The 25,763-nt window shown below is 37.5% G+C and overlaps 1 protein-coding gene across 1 annotated transcript; it reads right to left on the reverse strand.

Annotated features, from left to right (window-relative positions):
• Positions 1-1,381: 1,381 nt before the first annotated feature.
• On the reverse strand, positions 1,382-25,566 carry LOC142098429 (interferon-induced very large GTPase 1-like). The gene is made up of 6 exons (XM_075181277.1): positions 25,539-25,566; positions 23,573-23,722; positions 19,398-19,520; positions 18,131-18,292; positions 14,327-14,476; positions 1,382-5,998 (listed from the first exon to the last, which is right to left on the reverse strand). The coding sequence occupies exons 1-6, from the start codon at positions 25,564-25,566 to the stop codon at positions 1,383-1,385; spliced, it is 5,229 nt and encodes a 1,742-aa protein (XP_075037378.1). The 3' UTR covers position 1,382.
• Between the last annotated feature and the right edge of the window lie 197 nt (positions 25,567-25,763).

Raw genomic sequence — 25,763 nt, forward strand, 5'->3', positions numbered from 1 at the left:
ATAAGCTGTAGTAAGCATTGAAAACATTCTGTTGGTGTTTTGTGAAATTTTACTAAAAATTTCAAATTGACACGTTGTTCAACTTTAAACTTACCATTTTTCGGCACTCTACAGAAAACACAACCAAACTAAATGGCGACTCACAATCAACTGAACATCATAGAGTGTTGCAGCTTGTCATGCAGGTTCAGACTGGTTCAAGGTTACTACGTACCAGTTATAACCGGTTCTGACTGCTTTGTTTACTAGGTGGAATCACAGTCTCGCTATTTAATAGACATACCTCGTATATGGTGCATGTACCCTTTCTCTACGGCCCTGCGGGCTAACATTATACATACTTCAATTTTATTTGGAAAGAAAGCTCAATAGCATAGTGCTATGTTATAAATAAACACAATTCAAGTGAATTAAGGAGCTATAGCGAATCCAGTAAATCTGAGCGTTTTTACATTTTATACATCAAAACGTTGGATATATGAGTTGGTTTGTTAAGAGTGTGTTTGACATCACAATCTTTGTGCACCATTTTGACACACGTCTTACATCACTACTCTGTGCTGCTGTGGTACCCTCCTACCCCCACTTTCTAACTCTCACTCTGTGGCTTACTGATTGCCTCCAGTAATCTTCTAACATCGTGACATTGACCCTTTCAAAAGCAGCACTATCTTCACTTAAAAAATAACATGAAAGCAAGTCAGCATCTACCGTATCAGTGCACTGACCTCTTGAAACACTTTGTGTTGTTGTGTACATTCTGATAATCTGATTTGCTGTAATTTGTTATACAAGGACCCACATCAACACTGGAGACAGACAAACATGAGTTAAGAGATTGAATACAGTGACGTAATGAGATCCTAGGCAAACTAACATTAAATATTAATAAAATCTCAAATGATGAGGTTGGTACTATGTTATTAATTCCTAAATTGATGTTTGATTTGGTCTGGTGCATAGTGAACAAAAAAATAATGTTCAAAAATAATAATGATACCCTGTTATTTCCCCATGTTTTTTCGTTGTGCGTTTGGTATATATTTTCTCAATATGTAATATATTTAAATTGAAACATTATTTACATAATTTTATTTACTGCGTAACTGGATAATGGTATTAATGATTTCTTCGGTTAGATACTAACATGATAGTTATAAACAAAGCATAATATGCTGTATAATATTATTTACAACAAAAGAGGAAATTAAAATATAGTCCAAACAGCAATTTACTCTGAAAAAAATACACAACGACCATCCATCATGAATAAATTGTGAAATCAAATAACAAACTTCTAATGTTGTGAGAGTTATAAATATGACTTGCAGATTTCACCATTTTAGCCATTACAGCACATTCTGAGTTTTCCAACAGTGAATTTAATAATTATTGAATGTTGTCTTCAGGTTGCTGAGAGCATGATCCTCCGTTAGTCTGTACCAGTCTTCTGGAAGATTAGCTGGTTCGGCATTGTACATGTTTGCAAATAAATCATTAAACTCTTTTAAAACAAACTTCCAGTAATCTGAGGCATCAGCCGTCATGTCAGGATAGATGGCCCAGTCTGGGTAATATGTGCGGTAATCTTTGTATGGATGAGGCTTCCACTCTGTGTCTGCATTACTGAAACACTTATTGGAGATAACATTTGTAGAACATATAGAATGGTCCAGAGCTTTTGTTTGTTCATCTTTATGTTGTGCTAATCCCCTCGGTCGATGGAGTGAAGCAAAGTGCTCCTTGTGGTCACCTCCTCCAGCCTCGCAGGGGGCTTTACAGAATGGACACTGCTTCCTGCATCCAATCACCTTCTTTACCAATTCCTCCTGAGGTTTCAGTGTTACCTGTGAGAGCACAGATCCTGCACTTGCTGAATTTATTTCCTTTTTTATTTGCTCCTCTAAGTCATAAAGATATGATCCAACGTCATTAGCAAACTTTATAATATGCAAATTACTTTGGAAAACAACAACTTTCACATTATTCTGAGAAATAACCAGCTCTTTCTGCAAAATGTTGCAAAATTTGGCTAAAAAATCAGATACACCTTCAGTTTGCAGAGTACTTGTGTGAGTCAGAGCTTCTTGAAGTTTTGCTGTCAACGAGCTCAGAATTTTTACTTGCAATTTCTTAACATATTTTTGGCGATTATAATGTTCTACAATGTACTGTGAGATCCAACTTGTGACAAAACTCTCATAGTTGTTGATGTACTCTACATATTGCGGACATGAATTTCTAGTTAGCAACCTTTGAAGTACCAAACACTGGAAACGTTTTCTACTCTTGAATTCCTGAGGACCATTTTTCTGCAAAATGTCTTCCACTATCTCCTTGCCAAGATATTTATTAATGTGATCAATGATTGCTGGTTTCAAACACAGATCACAGAATTGTTCAGCTCTACGTTGACATTCGTTTCTTTTTTCAAATACACTTTGGAACATGGAGAAGTATTCTGGTTTCAGCATCTGCAAACAGTGACTTGGGTCATTTTTTTGAACAAAGTCATTGTGCATCTTCTGGAACTTCCAGGCTGCACTACCTAAAATATGAAGCTTAAGGTCCAGCTCAAATAATTTTGTAGTCTGAAGAGATGTAACATCATGGTTATTCAGTCTTTTATTAATCATTTTAAATAATTCTTTGGAAAATATCTCATTGAAGTCCTCTTTGCTACTAACACACTCAGTAACATAATGATCGCATTTATTGAGTAAAGATAAAGCAAGCTCATTTGCAAGCTTCATTCTTTCACTAGATTTGCTGCATAAATACATTGAATTCATCACAAATTTCTTCTCTTTATATTCATTAAGACTAGAAAGATTACGCAGCTTGTTGTTGATGGATCCATCGTCACACTTCATGTCTTGTTTCAAATGCTGAATGATTATGTGGTCAATGTTGCGTTTTACTAGTTTACTTAGTTGTAAAGCAGCTAATGTTTCTCTCCACATTATCTCAAATTCTTTATTCAATTGTTCAGAGTTTAATATACATTTAATTTTTCTCTTTTCTTCCAAAATATCTGCCACTTTTTCTTCAACTATGTCTATGTACTGGGCTTGCATGACGTGGATCTGACATTTATCTTTTTGGATACGAAATGCCTTCTCACACTTATCAATTATAAAATGTTCTAACTCCTTCCTGATATACTTCACACTCCTGAAGAAGTCTCCTCTGAACATCTCCAAGAGATGGGCATTGTCATAGTCACCCTCAAAATATTCCTCAAGGGATTGAGACATGATCCTCTCCTCTTTATTCAGTAACTCATACATTTCATCTTTTATGTTATTCCAAGAATCTGCTCCTAATTTATCGTATGGTAGATTGTATATTAGAGTTTCTGTCTTTAACATCCAATGGTGAACACTTTTCTGGAACCTCCATTCCCAGTCTGAGTACTGGATACAAAGCTGGTTGTAGGCCTCAGTCACCAACTGATTTCTGAAGTTGAAAACAAATTTTTCATGTTTCACTGCATTCCACAAACTTTTTATCCATTCTGTAAATTCCCCAATGGTCTGAGGCTTTCCAGGCATAGATTGCAGAGTTCTAATAATGGATGTTTTTAACTTATTAATATTTTCACTGTAACCAAAATTAACTGAGGCCATAGGGGGTATGCCATGCCATAATCCAGGAATATACCAAGAGTGTTTGTCGAGATCACAGTAAATGATGTCAGAAAATTTATAAATATCACTTCTTTTCTCCATTTTTGCTGCTACTTTTGTCATTTCATTCAACTGTTCAAGAAATTTTTGTCTAGCTTTCCTATTTTTCACATGAGCAGAAACATCACTCACATTATGATGTACAAACTGACAGTTGGGTTTCTTTCCAATTTCTTTCATCCTTAGAAAGGCATGAACTACAATTTGTAGTATATCTTTAATTTCTTCTGTATTTTCCATTGCCATATTGACTAGGGTGATATCACTCAACCCAATCACCAATGTTGCCAGCTCATTGTCATGTTCATAACTGCCCTCAAGAGAAGCTAATTCCAACGATTTCAACCCTTCTGTGTCAACCACCAGAATAAAGTCACAGCCCAGATCCTCCTGGAAGGTCTCTTTCACCTTAACAAGAGTCATGAAGGCTCCTCGTGTACATCGTCCACTGGCCACAGGGAACTGTAAACCAAACATGGTGTTCAGAAGGGTGGATTTCCCCGTACTCTGCACTCCCAGCACAGTTATTACTCTCATCCTGCAGTGTCCTCCTGTCTTGTTGTCCAGCTCAGTCAGGACATCAGTTATCCACTGCAGGGGGATGTTGGAGGCGTCTCCATCGATCAGCTCCAATGGGAACCCATCCAGCAGGAGATCAGCAGCTACTCCTGGGAGGTTCCAAAATTTTCTTTTATCTGTTTTTTTTTCTCTGTTCATCATGAAACTTTCTGATTCATAAAACTGCCCCAACTCACGCAGAAAATGTTCTACACCTAAAGTTTTGTCGGCTATTCTTTGATCTATATTCTTTAGCTCACATGCATTCACTGATAAGTCCTTGCATCGGTTCCTATATTCAGCCTGTAGCACTGACAGATCTCTTCTTCCAAGTGTGTCAAGACTTATTTTTAACCATTTTAGAAACAGTTGTTTCTTTAAGGAAGATTTATTTGTAATTGCTCTTAGAAATATTTTAATTCCTTCAGGCATATATTGTTTAGTTTGCTGATTTCGTAAGTTAAGTATTTCTGTCTGAAGCTGTGATTTATATTCCTCTGCATCTCTATCTCCCAGTTCTCTCATTCTACAGCATTCTTTCTCTGCTTTAGTCAGTTGTTTCCAGAGGTCTCCTTGAAGTTTCATTGTTGTTCTCTTATAATGTGCTATATCCTGTATCTCACGTATAATTTCCAGAGCTTTTGATCTTGTTTCCTGACAGTCCTGATAACTCTCATCTACTTTTATATTGAATTCTGTAGCGCTGTCTGCAATTTGCTTTAAGTTTAATAATGTTGGAGCATTTTTTATTAACCTGTTTATTGCTGTCTGTAATTTAATTACAATCTGTGACTCATTAATACTTCTATTCTTAATTATTACATTCTGTCTTTTCACCCTTTGACTTGTCAGTAGATCTTTCAGGAATGTCATTGTCTCTTCTCCTGGTTTCCCGTCACTTGCATTAATCACAAGGAAATACTCTGTGTTTTCATTTTGTAACTTGGAAAGCAGCTCATATTGTCTCTCATTTATACTCTCAACAAATATGAACATGGCTGATGATATAAAGGATAAGAAGTTGAACTGTTTGTTGTGAGCTTCCAGATCTCCGCGCAGATTAGTGACAGCAATTGGCTCAATGAAAGTATCTAAACCTTCCTGTCCACTTGGTAAATACCAGCATATCTCTACCAGCCCATCTGAGGTTTCCCTTACACTATTTCCACCATCCATATCTCTGTGTACATGAAAATTATGGTTTTGCTGATCAGGACTGAGCACTTGATTTAGTATTTTAGACTTTGATAAGTTACATTTTCCCAATCTGACAAAGGAAAAAAAAGGCATAGAGATGTTTACTAAGTTGTCTTCTCTGAACCCCTTACTATCGTCTAATGATTGAGGACTCCATTTTTTCACAATATCTCTCATTGCCCATAACATGAAGGTGCAGTTTGAACCATCACCAGCAGGGAGCAGCAGAGGGACAGCAAATTGACACATGGACATTTTTGATACAATTTGTTGCTGTGAAATATTGTCTCTACATGAATGATTCAAGATATCACAAAGAACATCAAGAGGGTGAACAGAGTCAAACTTGTTGAAATTAACATTATTATCATACTGTATTTCATAATCTATACTGCCTCCTATTTGTCTATCTCTCTGGTGAAGAATACAGTGTCTTGCAGTTTTATCTAAGGCCAGCAATTTCTGTAGAAATCGTAAGTTAACGTCATCCACATTTTCAGGAACCTTCCAAGTTGCACATTCTTGGTCAATCTGTTGGACAATTGATAAAAGACCTGTAAATCAAAACAACATGGTTATAGAATGATAAACAGTTTTGATGTGTACAGATAGATTTATAGTTTTTCATAATGCCAGTGTTTATAATAAAATGCATTGGAGTGTGATGAATAATGCGATAGGGTTACGTGGCCTAATTGAATGAGCCGGTTTAAATTATGTTGACAAAGTACACTTTGTGACTTAAACATGGGGTGGTACCATATTAGCTGTAAAATGGCTAAGAATATGAAAAGCACAAGAATAATGAAAAACTGCTATCTTTAATTGCTAACTTCAGTGGAAATTATTGAAATTGTTCAGGGTTCAAAGGAGAATGTGTCTGACAAGTAAAAGTTCCATAGAGCCTTAGAAACCTGACTTGATTTCATGTTTAAAAGACTTCACATTTTGAATAATTATTCATTTAATGCAAATATAATATAATATAATATAGAGGGAATTCTCAAGAATAAAGCGGTCTGAGCACTATTAGCGTTACTACGGTAATAGTGCGTACTATTACTGTTAGTACAGTAATTTTAACGCAGATTGTTGCTCCCGTCTCACAGAGCTGCGAGTAACAGTAATCATCATCACCATCATCATCATTTATTTATATAGCGCCACTAATTCCGCATGCGCTGTACAGAGAACTCATTCACATCAGTCCCTGCCCCATTGGAGCTTACAGTCTAAATTCCCTAATATAGATACACACTCAAACACAGACAGAGAGGGAGACAGACAGGGAGAGACTAGGGTAAATTTTTGATAGCAGCCAATTAACCTACCAGTATGTATTTGGAGTGTGGGAGGAAACTGGAGCACCCGGAGGAAACCCACGCAAACATGGGGAGAACATACAAACTCCACACAGATAAGGCCATGGTCGGGAATTGAACTCATGACCCCAGTGCTGAGAGGCAGAAGTGCTAACCACTAGGCCACTGTGTAATAATGCACATATGTAGCAAATAAGTCTCTTTGTCAGAATATATACAGTATGTATTCCATAGACAAAAATCCTAACAGTTTAATGTGTGAAATTAAGGTTTCTTATATTTATACTTAATCTAAAATTTAAGAAACCTATTGAAACTCTTCCACTCACACTCCTGTCCTGACCAAGTCATCTCCTAACAAATTGGAATATCATTGTTATCTGGTTTGACTTCAGCTATTCCAGACAACTCTTTTGCCTACTCTCTGGTATCTGCTCTTTCCATGCTGGTTTTGATTTGGTTCATCCACAATCCATATCAGTTTACCACCAGCTACCTCACTAGAACTGTTCACAAAGGCCGAAACCTGCACGCTTCACGCAGCCATGCCCGTACCACCTTGCAGGGGTCCCTGGTCAACACTGAAAGAGAGTTAGACTCCATGCCTCGTGGTTGAGATGCATCAAGCTATCAGGTACATCTCTTCCAGTGACCAATGTGATAAAACATTACTGAGGATCAGTTATACAAATGATTTAACCACAACTCTAAGCCATCTTATATGAAAGCAGGTTTTATATGAACTGACATTCTAATTAAAATGTCGATATACAAATAATGTATAACACAAATATTATACTCATTTGGCCTGATTCATTAAGGAAAGGAAAGCAAAAATATGAGTAACTTTGCACCTTGGCAAAATCATGCTGCAATACAAGGGGTGCAAATTATTTTGCACATAAGGACAATAGTGGCTGCTTTTCATGTAGCATACAAATACTTGAAAGCTTTATTTTTACACTGACATTTAAAGTTCATCTAACACATGCCCTTTTAAATTTATCTCCCCTCCAATGCAACATGGTTTTGCCAAGGTGCAATTTTCCTTATTGAATCAGGTCCATTACCTTTAATATACTTACTTTAACTAAGCATTATTGCTTAGAGTATAGAAAAACAATAATTTCCCTGGCACATTAAAGGGACCGAGGTACCCTTAATATGTAGTGAGTATCAAATTTAATATATAAGATGGAAAAAAATGTATATAAATGACATAGCAAAATAACAGCAAGAGTGATCACTCCAAAGTATAGTGCCAAGATATATATCCATATAACTAAAAAAAAAATATATACACATCAGGCATAGGTTATAAATTAGCACAAATGCATAGAGGGAATTTCCCATAAAATGTTCACAGTAGGAACAGACATATAGATCCGTTTAGTGCAAGCAGTATTCTCCACAAATAAATATGTTCCAACTGCGCTCGCGAAGTGTTAGTGAAGAAAAAGGGTGAATATTGTAGCAGAATAAATGAAACACATCATATACAATGGCTGGATATAACAAAAATAAAGGTGGTGTATCAATGCATACCATAGAGTGAACTGCAAAATGATCTGAATAGAGAAAAAAACCAAAAAAAGAGCATAAAATCCTTGGCTCTATGAGTCCACAAAAAAACACACAATGTCTCTGAGGAACACTAGTAGGATATGGAAGTTGCTGTCAATGGAGTGTAAACCAAATAGGGATCAATCCGGAAATCCACACATGTCCACGTTTGTTAGGATATACCTCAAAAAGAAGAAGGAAAAGAAAGGGAATGAGGGAGGGGGGGGGGAAAGAAAATTGGAGAGTGAAAAGGAGAAAAGAAGAAAAAAAGAGAAAAAGAAAAGAAGAAAAAAGAGGGTAATATCAGCTGGTGATATGTGTTATGATTGATACACAGTGATATTGTAGTAAGGAATACAACTTGCTGACTGAACAAACTCATGTGACCAGGGGGGGTTGACTAAAAACAGTTTAATAAGACCCAATATTGGCCATAACGATCAACTACAGTGAATCATGCACAGCATGAAACGCTAACTGAAATATAAACAGAAAAACATGTGAGCAATAAAAAGTGGAAGATGAAGTGATGACCGGAGTGTGCACCACCAAACTCACGCTAGTGTTGGTAAAACGGCGTGGAAGCGTTGCTGGATGAATGAGAATCAAGGTCCAATGATCTCCTTCAGGATGGAACTCCAGAACAGGCAGGCTGGTTGCAAACGTCGGATCGTGTACGCCGGAATCCGCGGGTGAGATGCGTTCCACAGTGGAGCGCAGAGTCACTTCCTATCTACGGATGCCGGAATGAGTCAAAAAGGTGTCCCAACGCGTTTCATCTCAAACGGAGACTTCTTCAAGGGTAATTGAGCAGAGAGTAATGCGCTGTTAAATAGAGGAGTTCCTGGGAGCCGTTAATTGATGCATAAAATGCTGATTGGATGATAAAGTAAATAAATGCACTGATACACCACCAGTACATAATCATGTGTTGCAGAAAAAGACCACAACACACAGAGAGGGATAAATGATAAGAAAAAATAAACATAAAGCAAAAAAACAAAAAAACAACAACAGCAGCAGTGGATAAAATTATGAAACAAACGGCAAAGATGGATAACGTTAATAAACAGGAAGGGAGTTAAATTGGTCCAATAGTATAGATTATCGAGAGAAGGTAATATGTGTGTTTAAACCATAAGATTGCATATTGAGGTATAACAGACTCACTAGAACTAGAGTGCTGTGTACACCATACTCAAATACAAACAGATCTCATGAATGACCAAAGACAGAACATTAAAATAACATATATATGACTCATAAAAGAACATGCTTTGATTACATTGGTTAAGATAAACTCAAAAATTGTTTAAAAAATTGTGTTGACCAGAGAATAGATTTAAAAAATTTTTTGTGTTGACCAGAGAGGGAGGGACTGAATCTAAAATTTCTTTGTAGTGAGAACATTAGTTATAATAATTGGAAATAACATGAAATTGTGTGGTTATAACGATTGAAAGTAACACAGGATGGTGCATACTAAAGAAGGAGAAGTCAAAGCTAAACCTCCTTATAGGATGAAGGTGAGTAATAACACATACAGACTATATAGATCATAATCATTATATATATATACAGATGATAGTGAGTCTTAAGTCGTATTTACTAATTGATATGAATTAGTTAATAAATGCAGAGTGAACAATAATGCCTGGCAAAACAGAGGTACCTCATTACATAATAACAAGGATCTTGAAACACATCTGTCGTACAGTAGAATATGTAGAGATAAGATATACGGGATATATGGGAGTATACTTACCCGGGTAAGTATACTCCCATATATCCCGTATATCTTATCTCTACATATTCTACTGTACGACAGATGTGTTTCAAGATCCTTGTTATTATGTAATGAGGTACCTCTGTTTTGCCAGGCATTATTGTTCACTCTGCATTTATTAACTAATTCATATCAATTAGTAAATACGACTTAAGACTCACTATCATCTGTATATATATATAATGATTATGATCTATATAGTCTGTATGTGTTATTACTCACCTTCATCCTATAAGGAGGTTTAGCTTTGACTTCTCCTTCTTTAGTATGCACCATCCTGTGTTACTTTCAATCGTTATAACCACACAATTTCATGTTATTTCCAATTATTATAACTAATGTTCTCACTACAAAGAAATTTTAGATTCAGTCCCTCCCTCTCTGGTCAACACAAACATTTTTTTAAATCTATTCTCTGGTCAACACAATTTTTTAAACAATTTTTGAGTTTATCTTAACCAATGTAATCAAAGCATGTTCTTTTATGAGTCATATATATGTTATTTTAATGTTCTGTCTTTGGTCATTCATGAGATCTGTTTGTATTTGAGTATGGTGTACACAGCACTCTAGTTCTAGTGAGTCTGTTATACCTCAATATGCAATCTTATGGTTTAAACACACATATTACCTTCTCTCGATAATCTATACTATTGGACCAATTTAACTCCCTTCCTGTTTATTAACGTTATCCATCTTTGCCGTTTGTTTCATAATTTTATCCACTGCTGCTGTTGTTGTTTTTTTTGTTTTTTTGCTTTATGTTTATTTTTTCTTATCATTTATCCCTCTCTGTGTGTTGTGGTCTTTTTCTGCAACACATGATTATGTACTGGTGGTGTATCAGTGCATTTATTTACTTTATCATCCAATCAGCATTTTATGCATCAATTAACGGCTCCCAGGAACTCCTCTATTTAACAGCGCATTACTCTCTGCTCAATTACCCTTGAAGAAGTCTCCGTTTGAGATGAAACGCGTTGGGACACCTTTTTGACTCATTCCGGCATCCGTAGATAGGAAGTGACTCTGCGCTCCACTGTGGAACGCATCTCACCCGCGGATTCCGGCGTACACGATCCGACGTTTGCAACCAGCCTGCCTGTTCTGGAGTTCCATCCTGAAGGAGATCATTGGACCTTGATTCTCATTCATCCAGCAACGCTTCCACGCCGTTTTACCAACACTAGCGTGAGTTTGGTGGTGCACACTCCGGTCATCACTTCATCTTCCACTTTTTATTGCTCACATGTTTTTCTGTTTATATTTCAGTTAGCGTTTCATGCTGTGCATGATTCACTGTAGTTGATCGTTATGGCCAATATTGGGTCTTATTAAACTGTTTTTAGTCAACCCCCCCTGGTCACATGAGTTTGTTCAGTCAGCAAGTTGTATTCCTTACTACAATATCACTGTGTATCAATCATAACACATATCACCAGCTGATATTACCCTCTTTTTTCTTCTTTTCTTTTTCTCTTTTTTTCTTCTTTTCTCCTTTTCACTCTCCAATTTTCTTCCCCCCCCCTCCCTCATTCCCTTTCTTTTCCTTCTTCTTTTTGAGGTATATCCTAACAAACGTGGACATGTGTGGATTTCCGGATTGATCCCTATTTGGTTTACACTCCATTGACAGCAACTTCCATATCCTACTAGTGTTCCTCAGAGACATTGTGTGTTTTTTTGTGGACTCATAGAGCCAAGGATTTTATGCTCTTTTTTGGTTTTTTTCTCTATTCAGATCATTTTGCAGTTCACTCTATGGTATGCATTGATACACCACCTTTATTTTTGTTATATCCAGCCATTGTATATGATGTGTTTCATTTATTCTGCTACAATATTCACCCTTTTTCTTCACTAACACTTCGCGAGCGCAGTTGGAACATATTTATTTGTACTGTATCTACAAGGAGGGATTCCTTGGTTCCCCCGCTGCTGCAAGTGTGTCACCTAGTCTGATATTGAGCGCATATGTATATCTATTGTTTTAGTATTCTCCACAGACCTTTGGAGGAATTAACCCTAAGACAAAGTTAATATCTAATGTTAACTTTCTCTTCGGGATAATTCCTCCAAAGGTCTGTGAACGATGAGAGGCGCAGACAGTATGAAGAGAAATGGGGGGAGAGGCACAGACAGTATGAGGAAAAAGGGGGCAGAGAGAGACACAGTATGAGGAAAAGGGGGGGGGCAGCAGAAAGTCACCGAGTGATGGAGGGGGGGGGGGCAGGATGGCACAGTGTGATAATGGGGGCCAGGTGAATGGGGAAAAGCAGCATGGAGGGTGCAGTGTGATCATAAGGGGGCACAACATGGAGATGAAGGGGTACAGTAATGTGTGTGTGATGGTACAGGGGGCTTGTGGAAATATAGTGTGAGGTAGGTGGTGGCTAATTAATGGGTGCAAGTTTGTTTGTGGGGTAATGGTTGGGTAATTTTATAGTGCAGACTATTACTTTTATGGCGTGGTTTGGGGGTTACTGAATCTGGGGGAGAATGAGGTCACTTTATTAAATGTGACTATGAATTATTTAATGTCAGTGATAGGTATATTTCTGAAATTTAAATACTATTAATTACTGCTGGGGCTGTTTGTAGGGGGGGAAATAGGTTTATTTATTAAATGTGAATACTGTTATTTTAATGTTGGGGTTGGAGGAAGGCCTAATTATTAATTGTGGGTGCTATTGATTTAACGCCGGGGCTGGCTGTAATTTTCTATATGTACCCATTTTTGTTTCCAACTAGGGCCCCCAACATTCCAGAATCCAGACAAGCAGCAACTAAAAGAAACCTGCAGCCACAGGTGGGTAAAGAAGAACAGGTAGGAGAGAGCAGGAGAGTCTGTGAAATGTTGTGATTCTAGTAGGGACAATGCTAATATTTGATGGGTGTGTGTGTGTATATATATATATATATATATATTAGGGGCCCCCTCAACTTACCTGAACTTAACTGATTACGTTCAGTGATTTTTATTTCATTGCCATGGGCCCCCTTTTCCCCTGGGCCTTCAGGCACCTGCCCATCGTGCGCAGTCGGAAAGATGGCCCTGGTTCATTGGGTGGGGGGGTCATCGGGGGGCCCTGCCTGCTTCTTTTTTACTGGGCCCCATGATTTCTGATGGTGGCCCTGCTCACATCCATGATTTTTCCAGTGCTGCCCATACTCCGGAAAGATCTCCCTCATTCTATCAGAATATCCCATAGCCTGCAAAGCTTTGTGCTCCATAAAAACCCACCTGTTCATTAAAGCATACCATCCCACCATATACCCACTACCCTACCCTCATATCTTTCTTCTCTGTGTACAGTTTTTCATACACGAAGTTTACCTCAACCTCTTTTACCCTCTTCATTTCACCCACTATTACTGATTTGATTTCTAGTTCCCCTTACACTGACTCAATTGTTTGTCTGTCCCTTCCCCTTTAGATTGAAGCTCTTGTGAGCAGTATCCTCTTCTCTCATGTCCTCTTCCAATCCTTATCCATACCTTCTACGTTACCGCTATATGCTGTGTATTGTCCTGTAATGCTATGTACACTTTTTGTACAACGCTGAAAAATGTTTGTGGAACCCTATAAATAAAGGATAATAATAATAAATATGGGATTCCCAAAACTGTTTCACTCCCCTCTAGAGTTTTTACATTATTTAGTTTACAATGAAATTGTCCTTGTGAATTCTCCTGTAATTAAGAAAAACATGACCAAGACTTATTACATCAACAGATTTATGTTATTATAGTCAAATGGGTATTTAATGGAATTTTGTTAGAAACAAAAGTGATGTGACAATGAAATTATCAGAGCTTCTGGTATGGAGATTCAGCCCCCATATCATTATCATCATTGTCTCATAGAATACAATATGTACAAATGTCCTGCATATAAAACACTGTAATTGCTGAGCACATATAGAACATATGCAATATTTTATATAAGTGAAATATCACCTTGATAGACCTGAGACTGAAACCAATCAAACAGTTATTTTAACTGCCATTGTCAGATGATTCAGCAACTAATGAGAGGCAGGCTACTACACTATACTTGTAGTGAGTATGTCCTGTGTCATGTTATATACTTATTACATACACTATACACTCTTGATTGAGCCAGTGGCAATTTGTACTGATCACACCTAACCTCACCCTACTACTATCAACAGATGAAGTGTTATTGCAGTGTGGTCCAGCAATCCTACCTGTATGTGAGTCACTGTCTGGATCTTCTCTTTTTGGTTTTATTTCTCTCAAACTTGTTTTTGTGTCAGGATGAGACTGTCTACATTTGTGCATTGGTTGATCCTTCTGGTTTGTCTGGAAATATTGCTTGCTGCCTGATCCATGCATATCTGTGCAATAAATATATATAAATATAAGTACATAAACAAAGCTGGACTTACGGTATGTAGACGTGAGCATGTAAGGATCCACTCACTGGCCCTGAGTCATTAAGGAAAATAAGCATAATAAAGGAGTAACTTTGCACCTTAGCAAAACCATGTTGCATTGGTGAGGGAGGTAAATTTAAAATGTGAGGACAGATGTATAGTTGGGATAGGGCATGTCCTAGATCAACTGTACATTTCAGTGTAAACAAAAAACTATCAAGTATTTGTGTGCTACATGGAAAGCAGCCAGTATTTAACTTATGTGCAAAATAATAAACATATTTGTACCCCTGGTATTGTAACATAGTTTAGCCAAGGAGCAAGTTTACTCTTTTTTTTCCCTTACTTTCCTTAATGGATCAGGCCTGCTGTCTTTTATAGGCTTACAGAAAATGTTATGCAATCTCAAGAAAGAAAGGGGCACTCATGGATGTATCTTATTATTTTGTTTTAAATAAAAAGTTTTAAATCTTTATTGATGTTCGTTAAAAAAATCCTTAATCCTGATTAATACAATCAGCAGCAAAATGATTAAAAAACGTAAGTGAACTAACAGTGTGATTGTACAAACTGTGAAATAAAAAGCAGAAAAAACTGCCATGCCTTGTTGTATATTTATGTTAACTAAACATTTCATTTGTGTTAAATACATATTTCATTTGTATTAAATACATATTTCATTTGTATATACAATAGTGCACTTTTTAAGCATCTGGATCTGAGTTGATTAATCAGTAGCAAGTAAAATTCTCATAGACTGAATGAATCTTTAACTTGTAATTATTTTTTATAATTAGCAAGTCAGTATTACCATTGATTTAAGAGGGTATAGAATTGTAAGGTATATTATAATATTGTTGAAGTATTTTATATCAATTCTTACTTTGAATAATATCAGGATAGTTATACCTCAAATTGTCTTGTCATGGCAATAGTAGTATCTCTGTTCACTACTAAATAGTGCAGAAGCAACTCTAGTATATTTGAGTGGTTAGGAAATTTGTATTCCCATATTTCTATTTTCCTAAATCAACACGTCACATATAGGGCATTGACAATAATGCCTTCATTAAAATACAATATTACATCCACTCAATAAAGATTCAGCTATAGTCTTATTCAATGACAATATTATCATGTTCAAGTCACTTAGATCTGTAATAATTCAATCTTCTATTTGTTAGAATTCAGTCAGATGATAAAACTGTCATTGAAGGAAACTTAATCCATTCATATATTATCCAATATTTTCATTCATTCATTTGCAGCATTAATCGCTAAATAGAATTATACTAGTCCCCTTGTCTACAACGGTGATTCCCTCAGACCTTATAGTTAATTCTCGCTCTGTTACAATGTTTAAATAATCATCTGTTAGATTGGCAGTCAGGAGTGAATATACAACAAAGTGAGTGCCAACGCGCACAAATAGACGTACATCCGAACATGAATTAGGCCCTGAGAGCATAATGAGAAGACTGAGGAAGATGCCCACTCTGAGCCTGAACCCTTATCTATTGTCAAAACTCCATATTCAGACTTTTTGCTGCTTGAGGGCCAGATACACATACATACAAACAAAAAGACACACACAAAATCTGGTGGAGTTGCCATGGTGCTGTTGCTACTGTTGTTGTACTGGAAATGTTTTCTTTTAGTGAAGGGCCAAACAATACAATCACCTTACCCAAAAACAGTAAATTCCATGGGACTGAAGTGCCTGGTTTGGAAATGTTGGGCTTTGCCCACTTGTTTTCTTTTAAACTGCCATCCATCTGGGATTGCTCCTGTCCTGTTATTCTAATGAATTAGTGGTGGATGGGAGGACCCAAGGACAAGTTAACTACATCTACTGTAAACACAAATGTTTCTGCAGTTGAAATCATGCCCAACACATCCTTGCCACCACCAAGCAAGCTCACTGCAGCTTTGACTAATGTTGCTAATCACTGGCCAATATTGCCTTTGTAAATTCAGCTACTTCTGCTACCTGTGTCCTTTTTATAAACTGCCATCTTATTACCTACCTTGGCCTGTTCTTTCTCCCTGCTTCATTTTACTCAATGCGATCTCCTAGCACCAGTATTGCTGGGCTATTCCAACCTGTATTGTTTTTGTAAACTATCCTCCATCAGTTGCTATTGCCTTAGATGAAAAAAAGAAATTTCCCACTGATTTTGGATGTAACGTAACAAAGTCACTTGTGGCTTTTTTTGCTGTCACCAAAACATAACTAAATTCCATTTAGTTGGAAGATAACATATTAAGTGATTTTGTAGCAAACTGTTCTGTCTTTGTAACATGTTAAGATAATTTCTTGCATAATGATATTGGTAATGGTGAACAATCTGCTGTTTGACCTTTTTTGGATAGACAGTGGGCACTGAAAACCATATATTAACTACAGCCATAATAACTTGACCATAAATCTGTTGTGGCAAGAAGTTGGCAGATTCACAAGAGAATATATTGTATTTATAGTGTGCGGTCTTTATTGAGAAATGCATATGCCTTACACTCCCATTCATTAATTCAGTTCCTCTGCCAAACTTGCCATTTCCACCTTCGAGACATCACCAAAATAAGATCCTTCCTTGCCCTCACCCACCTATTCCCTTTTCAATCCATCCTCAATGCTGATGCTAGATTTATTTTCCTCTCTCTGCTTCTACCTACCATCTCTGCCAATTTCTACACTTGCTACCCATTCCCAATAGAATCCATTTCAAACTCCTTACCCTAACCTACAAAAACCCCCAGCCTCCCCACCCACATCTTCAACATTATCTCTCACCACAAACCCCTTCCACCCTTTCCACACTCCACACTCTATCCAGACCAAAGGCCAGAACCTCACCTCCCAACTGATAACCATGATGCTTCTTACTTATCTGACACACTCATACACCCAATCAGACTACTCACCAGTCTCCAATACTTCAAACACTCCAAAAAAACTCACCTGTTAATCAAAGCCTCCCAGTCCACCACCCAGTTCCTCTCCAAATGGCCCTCCCTCTGCACACCTACATCCTCACTTGTCTGACACTGTTTTGTATCAGTCACTCCGCCTTAGATTATAAGATCGTCTTTTTTGCCTGTTCTGTCTTATGTAATCTTTGTTATATATGCTCTACTCCCATCTGACATATGCTGAGAAGAAAAAAAAGAAGAAGAAGAAGAAGAAGAAGAAGAAGATGATGACCAATAGATGGTGAAAATAGGGCTCAGTAATTACAGTAGAGTGTAAAATAGGTAAAACATAAAACAAACCTAAACAAACTCCTATATTGTTTACACAGTTAAAGTGTGAATTTGTTTGAATCACTGCAGAAAGAATTTCTGGGATTTAATAACCCTTTAGTTCTGTCACACATATTATTCAGTTCCAACTACCATCTTTTTTAATGCTATGCATATAAATGTCCACCATATGCGGCTATTAAATTGTCCCAATACTTCAGTACATATACATAATTAGCTAGAAAAATAGCTGATCTGTTTTTCAATTAGGTAATAGTGATATGAATGTAGTCAATGCTTTAAATTCCCTGTAATTCTATGTTCTTGTTACATATACCAGACATCTACTTATTATGGATCCTAGGATCCTACCTGTATGTGTGCAAGTATCTGGTACTTCTCCTCTGGGTCTCTTTTCTGCAGTGTTTGATCTTGTGATGGAATGAGATTCAGATCTGCATTTCTGTCCATCATTTCTTAAGGAATTTTGCGGATAATGTTGTTTGTAAATGAATGGATGCATTTCTGTGCAGTCTATAAAGAAACAAGTATATTGCTAGAGAAAATTATCAAAAATAAATAAATGGGTAAATAAGGAACTTTTCTAGGGGCCTACAGCCATTTTTAACTTTACAAAAGCACTTACATTTTGCACCAGCTCACCATTGGTAGAGATTTAATTTTGACCTAAAAACCTTTAATGGGACCCGTTTTGCACTTATATGTTGCCTTTGACCTGAGAAGTGAATTTCAAGGGCACTCTAAATAAGATAATTAAAAGCTTCACTTGTACAAAATTTCCACTTGACATAAAGCCAGCCCCCATTATGTGTTACTGTTATGAATAATATGTCATTCAGGAAGAGGAAAACTGAAAAATGTATTTGACCGAAAGGACTGAAAATAAAGTGGTAGAAGGACAAACATAGATGTATCTATACACATATAGGGCCTGATTCAATAAGGAACTTAAATAAGAAGTTTCTTATTTAAGTCTCCTGGACAAAACCATGTTACAATGCAAGGGGTGCAAATTAGTATTTTGTTTTGCACATAAATTAAAGGCTGACTGTTTTTTCATGTAGCACACAAATACCTGATAGCTTATTTGTACACTGAAATTTAAAGTTGATATTTGTGTGCTACATGAAAAAACAGTCAGCATCTAACTTATGTGCAAAACAGAAAACTAATTTGCACCCCTTGCATTCTAACATGGTTTTGTCCAGGAGACTTAAATAAGAAACTTCATAATTTAAGTTCCTTAATGAATCATGCCCATACTGACTTGACATATTTCAGCCTCTCTGCACATTGAGACAGACTTCTAGCTAATGAAGGCTCCCAAGAGGCGGAAGTAGGGGGCACATTGATGTGTGCTAGGTGGACCATACAGATGCAGCTTTACTTAGTGGCAGCTCTTTAGGGGGAAGTGTAGGGAAGCATATAGACCTCTGCTGGGTGGACCATCCAGAAGCAGCCGGCAAACCAATTAGGTATTCTATGCAGATGTCTTACTATGTGTCTCATTTGTTTTTATACCTTTTTAAATTGTTTAAACAATGATGTGTATGTCTAATTTTTGTCAACAAATATCCTGTATATCCATCATTATCTTTAATTAAAGCCTTAATCTTACCTGAATGTACAGAGTGATCTGTGTCCTCTTCTCTGTTTTTTGTCCTGCTAGAGCTTATATTTGTAGATATAAAGGTGTGGATGTTGGCTGAGAGCTCATTCCTTGTCGTTAAGTATTTCTTACCTACAAAGTAAGATGATACATTTAACATGGAAATATAAATGTACAGAAACATGTTTTTATCTATTTAAATATATTTAATGACATTTGATTAACTATTCATATGTATCAGGGCTCCAAAATTTACCTCATCTCATTCACATCAGTCCCTGCCCTATTGGGGCTTACAGTCTAAATTCCCTAACACACACAGACACACACACAGACTAGGGTCAATTTGTTAGCTGCCAAATAACCTACCAGTATGTTTTTGGAGTCTGGGGGGAAACCCACACAAACACGAGGAGAACATACAAACTGCTCACAGACAAGGCCATAGTCGGGAATTGAACTCATGACCCCAGTGCTCTAGGGCAGAAGTGCTAATCACTTAGCCACTGTGCTGTCCAATATATACAATAATGCTTCATATGACATAACTACCTTTACCAATTATATTGCTGCCTGCTCTATATTTACACTATGAATGTTCACTGACCCCCGTGTTTTGGTTTTGGCTTTGGATCTGTATTAACTTCATGTTTTGGCAAAACTGTATTTTTTTGAAAAATTGCTAACATATGCTAAAATAACATAATTTACCACTTTTTCCCCCTACATTATTAACCTCAATAACACTAGCTTCCAGTCATTTCCAGTAAATTTTGATCACCTCACAGGTCACAATATTATTTTCATCCAGTGCAAAACGGGTCCCAAACACAGCAGCGAGCTGGCTGGATGCTAAGTGACAGAGCAAAGGCACAAACACACGGCAGTTCATAACACATGTAGAAAACAATTCCACACAGCAGTGGAAGAAAAGAAAAGTGGTGCAAGATGAAATTGTCAGTGGGCCCTCCAACCAATCCTTATGTTGGATATTAAAAAGGACATTTACAGTTTAACAAACCAAGCACTTCAACGGCAAGGAGTGCTACTATTCTGGCTGAAGTGCTTGGTTTGTTTAGGCCCCCACAAAACTAGATACCAATGGGCTTAAGGCAGCTAAGCTAAAAGTGCTGTCAATGAACTCTACAGTTGCAAGATGTTGTTGTCATCATCCTCACCATCACCTTCATAAGTGTTATTAAAGTAATTTTATCGTTTTAAAATAAGCATTGCTCAATCAATTGTATGTGTGTCCAAAGCACATGGTGGTTTATTTTAGCAGATGTAAATAGTCAACAATTCAATACACCAAAATACACCAAAATGTCGACAGTCTGACTGTCAACAGATTCATTCTGACTACAAGCTGCAAATGTATACACTGTGATTGTCGTAATGTAATATCAACATTCACAATATCGACATTAAACAAGCAATGCTGATGGGCTAGTGGTTATACAGTCAATGGAACGCAGACACAATAGAGTGATAAAAATAAATAAAAACATAAATGTAAGTTAAAACTAGCCCCCCGCCCTCCCAAAACACATGAAAACATGTTCTGGCACCCGGCGGACCCGGCAGCAAAAAACCCACCAGACCCACCAGTCGCCAGCACATAAAGGTTTAAAACATAAAAGTGCACACCTCCCCAGTCACATTAACCCTAGTGCTACCAACCTAGTGCTGGTACTAGCAAAACCAGGCAGACAAAAAGTATGAGATATCTGCGATTTTACTAGAACCAACACTTGGCTTGGTTTGCCAGGGGCTGGTGGCACTATAGCAGGGGAACCCGTAGCTTGGGCTTCTCCTGTCATAATGACAAACCAGTCCCAGTGTGACTGGATCACTTATAAGTAACTTATTGTATAAATTTATTTAAAGGAAATAGTGCATGGCGCTTATTTATATAATTGCAAATGCACTTATTTTTGATATTGTGTATATTTTGGAAATCTTTATTTCTGAGACCAGGGAAGAAACTCATTTGTTTTTACTTTGCTAGAGGATATGCACTCATGTCTGAGGTATATGTTTGATTTCTTTTAAGCATTTATTTGAGGCAGTCTGTGTGTAGTTTCGAGAGGATGTCCTCATTGAGACTAATAAAGTCTATTCAATGTGAGTGACCAACACTTGAACACACCACAGGAGGTCGTTACTATGAGTTCCTGAGTGGCTTTTGTTAAGGGTGTTAGAACCTGTCTTAATATTGTAAACATCACATGATGTAGGATACCACAGAAATGTAAGTTTTGTTAAGTATAAATTGCATTTAAAATCTAAGAACATCCTGAGATTTGATGGAAATCTGAGGAAATCAGTTTGATGTGGAAGTTAAACTGTGTTAGATGCAGGATTAGAGTACATACTGATGTTAATGTTTGAATTAAATATTGCAGTCTGTGTGGAGCCTTCTCAGATCAGGGGTCTGGCTTACCCCCTGCCAAGACTAGTCTCTTAAACTGTATAAAAAGTGGTCCCTTGTACACTGAAATGTATCATTCTGATGTTCCATCTGACCTGACCACTTATACTTTTAATCAGTGGAACTGTCTTTGTCAGAACACTTGAGCTAAATAAACATCACTCCGCTTCAAGACCCTGCTTGACAACTTCTTTAATATTGCTGTGACCTACATATTAGACCCTAAATCTAGTCTGTACCCCGCCTGTTTTGAAGTTTGGACCCAGCTCCTAGTTTCACCGCTCTGCCCGCTACCCAGCAGCTCTGGCCAGTGTGATAGACCTGGGGGGATCCATCCACAGCACCCTAATCCATAGTAAGCGGTCAGGGGTACCAGTCCAGGTGTACCAGCACGGGAATACACTAGCAGCAACACTTACCCAGAAGGAATGTGGTTCTGGATGAAATAAAGGAGTTCAGTGGAGGCAGGAGGCTCCGCCTACTGCAGCAGGCGGGGCAAATTCGGAATAATGAAAGGGGATGGTGGCACAGTAAACCCAGCCAGTTCCCATCAACAACAAACAGGGTGGCATAAGCGGTCCATCCTGTCACACCCAGGCTTGCTCCCGCCGCATACTGAAAACTGACAGCCGCTAGGTCTATGTATAACCTGGGACTTTCCCATGCTGTCAGATAGAAATCTAGACTGTCGACATTTTGGTGTCATCAACCTAACTTTCAACAGATTCAGTGTTGTTAATTCGTACCCAAACCCGTTTCTGCCTCCTCTACTCCACAGAAACCATCCTGAACAAAGTCACCAATGATCTTCTTTCTTGCACGTCCAAAGGTGACTTCTTCCTGATTATACTCCTGGACCTCTCTGTGCCCTTTGACACCATGGACCACCTGTCTTATTGTGCACCCTTCACACGATTGACCTTCATGATACTGTCCTCTCCTATTTCACCTCCTACCTCTCCAACTGCTCCTTCTCTGTTTCTCCCTCTGACTCCTCCTCCTCCATTCCCACATCAGTGCTTCCTGCAGGAGTCCCTCAGGGCTCAGTCCTAAGCCCCCTGCTCTTCTCTCTGTACACCTCCTCCGCCCTGGATGAAGTCATCAGCTTCTTTGGCCTCCAGTATCACCTCTATGCTGAAGATCTTCCTTTCATCTCCTGACCTCTTCCTTTCCTTACTCTCTTGGGTGTCTTGCTGCCTCTCCGCCATCTCCTCCTTGATACCACAACATTTTCTTAAACTCAACAAAACTGAACTCTTTGTGTTCCCTCCCTCAAGAGTTTCCTCCTCACCTATCCATCAATGTTGACAACACCACTCTCTGCTCTATTCCCTTGTCATCTTTGACGCCTCCATCTCACATCCAGTCTTTCACCTATTCCTGTCAATATTGCCTTCTATCCCATGATTTTATGAAAACATTCACTCTCTAATAATTTCTCCCCTCTATTACCGCAACCTTCTCCTGACTGACCTCCCCCGGACCCGTCTCGTTCTTCTTAAAGCTATACTCAAAACTGTGCCAAGATTGATATTCCTTTCTCGCAGCTTTACTTCTGGTTATTCAGCAACTAATGAGAGGCAGGCTACTACACTATACTTGTAATGAGTATGTCCTGTGTCATTTTATATTCTTATTACATACACTATACACTCTTGATTAAGACAGTTGCAATTTGTACTGGTCACACCTAACCTCAACCTATTACTATCAACAGACCAAGTGTTATTGCAGTGTGGTCCAGCAATCCTACCTGTATTTGAGTCACTGTCTGGATCTTCTCTTTTTGGTTTTATTTCTCTCAAACTTGTTTTTGTGTCAGGATGAGACTGTCTACATTTGTGCATTGGTTGATCCTTCTGGTTTGTCTGGAGATATTGCTTGCTGCCTGATCCATGCATATCTGTGCAATAAATATATATAAATATAAGTACATAAACAAAGCTGGGCTTACGGTATCTACATGTGAGCATGTAAGGATCCACTCACTGGGCTCGAGTCATTAAGGAAAATAAGCATAATAAAGGAGTGACTTTGCACCTTAGCAAAACCATTTTGCATTGGAGGGGGGTGTACACTTAAAATGTGGGGACATATTTATAGTTGGGATCGGGCATGTCCTAGATCAACTTTAAATTTCAGTGTAAAAATAAAGCTATCAAGTATTTGTGTGCTACATGGAAAGCAGCCAGTATTTAACTTATGTGCAAAATAATAAACTAATTTGTACCCCTGGTATTGTAACATGGTTTAGCCAAGGAGCAACTTTACTCCTTTTTTTTGCCTTACTTTCCTTAATGGATCAGGCCTGCTGTCTTTTATAGGCTTACAGAAAATTTTATGTAATCTCAAGAAAGAAAGGAAAAGGAATGTGTTTGTTTGGGGCACTCAGGGCTGTATCTTATTATTTTGTTTTAAATAAAAAGTTTTAAATCATTATTGATGTTCGTTAAAAAAATCCTTAATCCTGATTAATGCAATCAGCAGCGAAATGATTAAAAAACGTAAGTGAACTAACAGTGTGATTGTACAAACTGTGAAATAAAAAGCAGTAAAAACTGCCATGCCTTGTTGTATATTTATGTTAACTAAACATTTCATTTGTGTTAAATACATATTTCATTTGTATATACTATAGTGCATTTTTAAGCACCTGGGTCTGAGTTGATTAATCAGTAAAATAAAAAGTTAAATTCTCATAGACTGAATGAATCTTTGACTTGCAATTATTTTTTACAATTAGCAAGTCAGTATTACCATTGATATAAGAGGGTCAGTATTACCATTGAATTGTTAGGTATATTATAACATTGTTGAAGTATTTTATATCAATTATTACTTTGAATAATATCAGGATAATTATACCTCACTTTGTCTTGTCATAGCAATGGTAGTATCTCTGTTCACTACTAATTAGTGCAGAAGCAACTCTAGTATATTTGAATGGTTAGAAACTTTGTATTCCATTATTGCTATTATCCTAGTTCAACATGTCACATATAGGGCATTGGTAATAATGCCTTAATTAAGATATCATATTACATCCACTCAATAAAGATTCATCTGTAGTCTTATTCAGTGACAATATTATCATGTTCAAGTCACTTAGATCTGTAATAAATCAATCTTCTATTTGTTAAAATTCAGTCAGATGATAAAACTGTTGTTGAAAAACTCAGCAAGGATGGATAAGCCATTCATATATTATCCAATAATTTCATTCATTCATTTGCAGCATTAATTGCTATATGGAATTATACTAGTCCTCTTGTTTACAACAGTGATTCCCTCAGACCCTATAGTTAATTCTCGTTCTGTTACAATGTTTGAATAATCATCTGTTAGATTGGCAGTCAGGGGTGAATATACAACAAAGTGAGTGCCAACGCGCACAAATAGAAGGTGAAGGTCCAAACAATACAATCACCTTAGCCAAAAACAGTAAATTCCATGGGACTGAAGTGCCTGGTTTGGAAATGTTGGACTTTGCTCACTTGTTATTTTTTTAAACTGCCATCCATCTGGGACTGCTCCTGTCCTGTTATTCTAATGAATTAGTGGTGGATGGGAGGACCCAAGGATAAGTTAACTACATCTACTGTAAACACAAATGTTTCTGCATTTGAAATCATGCCCAACACATCCTTGCCACCACCAGCCACTCAGCAAGCTCACTGCAGCTTTGACTAATGTTTATAAACTGGCATCTTAGTACCTACCTTGGCCTGCTATTTCTGCCTGCTTCATTTTACTCAATGCGATCTCCTAGCACTAGGAAATGCTGGGCTATTCCAACCTGTATTGTTTTTGTAAACTATCCTCCATCAGTTGCTATTGCCTTAGATGAAAAAAAGAAATTTCCCACTGATTTTGGATGTAACGTAACAAAGTCACTTGTGGCTTTTTTTGCTGTCACCAAAACATAACTAAATTCCATTTAGTTG

The sequence above is a fragment of the Mixophyes fleayi genome, chromosome 7 (assembly GCF_038048845.1).
Source record: "Mixophyes fleayi isolate aMixFle1 chromosome 7, aMixFle1.hap1, whole genome shotgun sequence".
In the NCBI taxonomy this organism is placed as follows: domain Eukaryota; kingdom Metazoa; phylum Chordata; class Amphibia; order Anura; family Limnodynastidae; genus Mixophyes; species Mixophyes fleayi.

Bases quoted from the DNA above. Each gene is read 5' to 3' on its own strand.
- LOC142098429 (XM_075181277.1), bottom strand. From the start codon at position 25,566: ATGAAGCAGGCAGAAATAGCAGGCCAAG. The intron at 23,723-25,538 runs GTAGGTACTAAG...TTTATTGCACAG, and splicing joins GGCAGAAATAGCAGGCCAAG to ATATGCATGGATCAGGCAGC. The intron at 18,293-19,397 runs GTAAGATTAAGG...GTTTCTTTATAG, and splicing joins AGATCACTCTGTACATTCAG to ACTGCACAGAAATGCATCCA.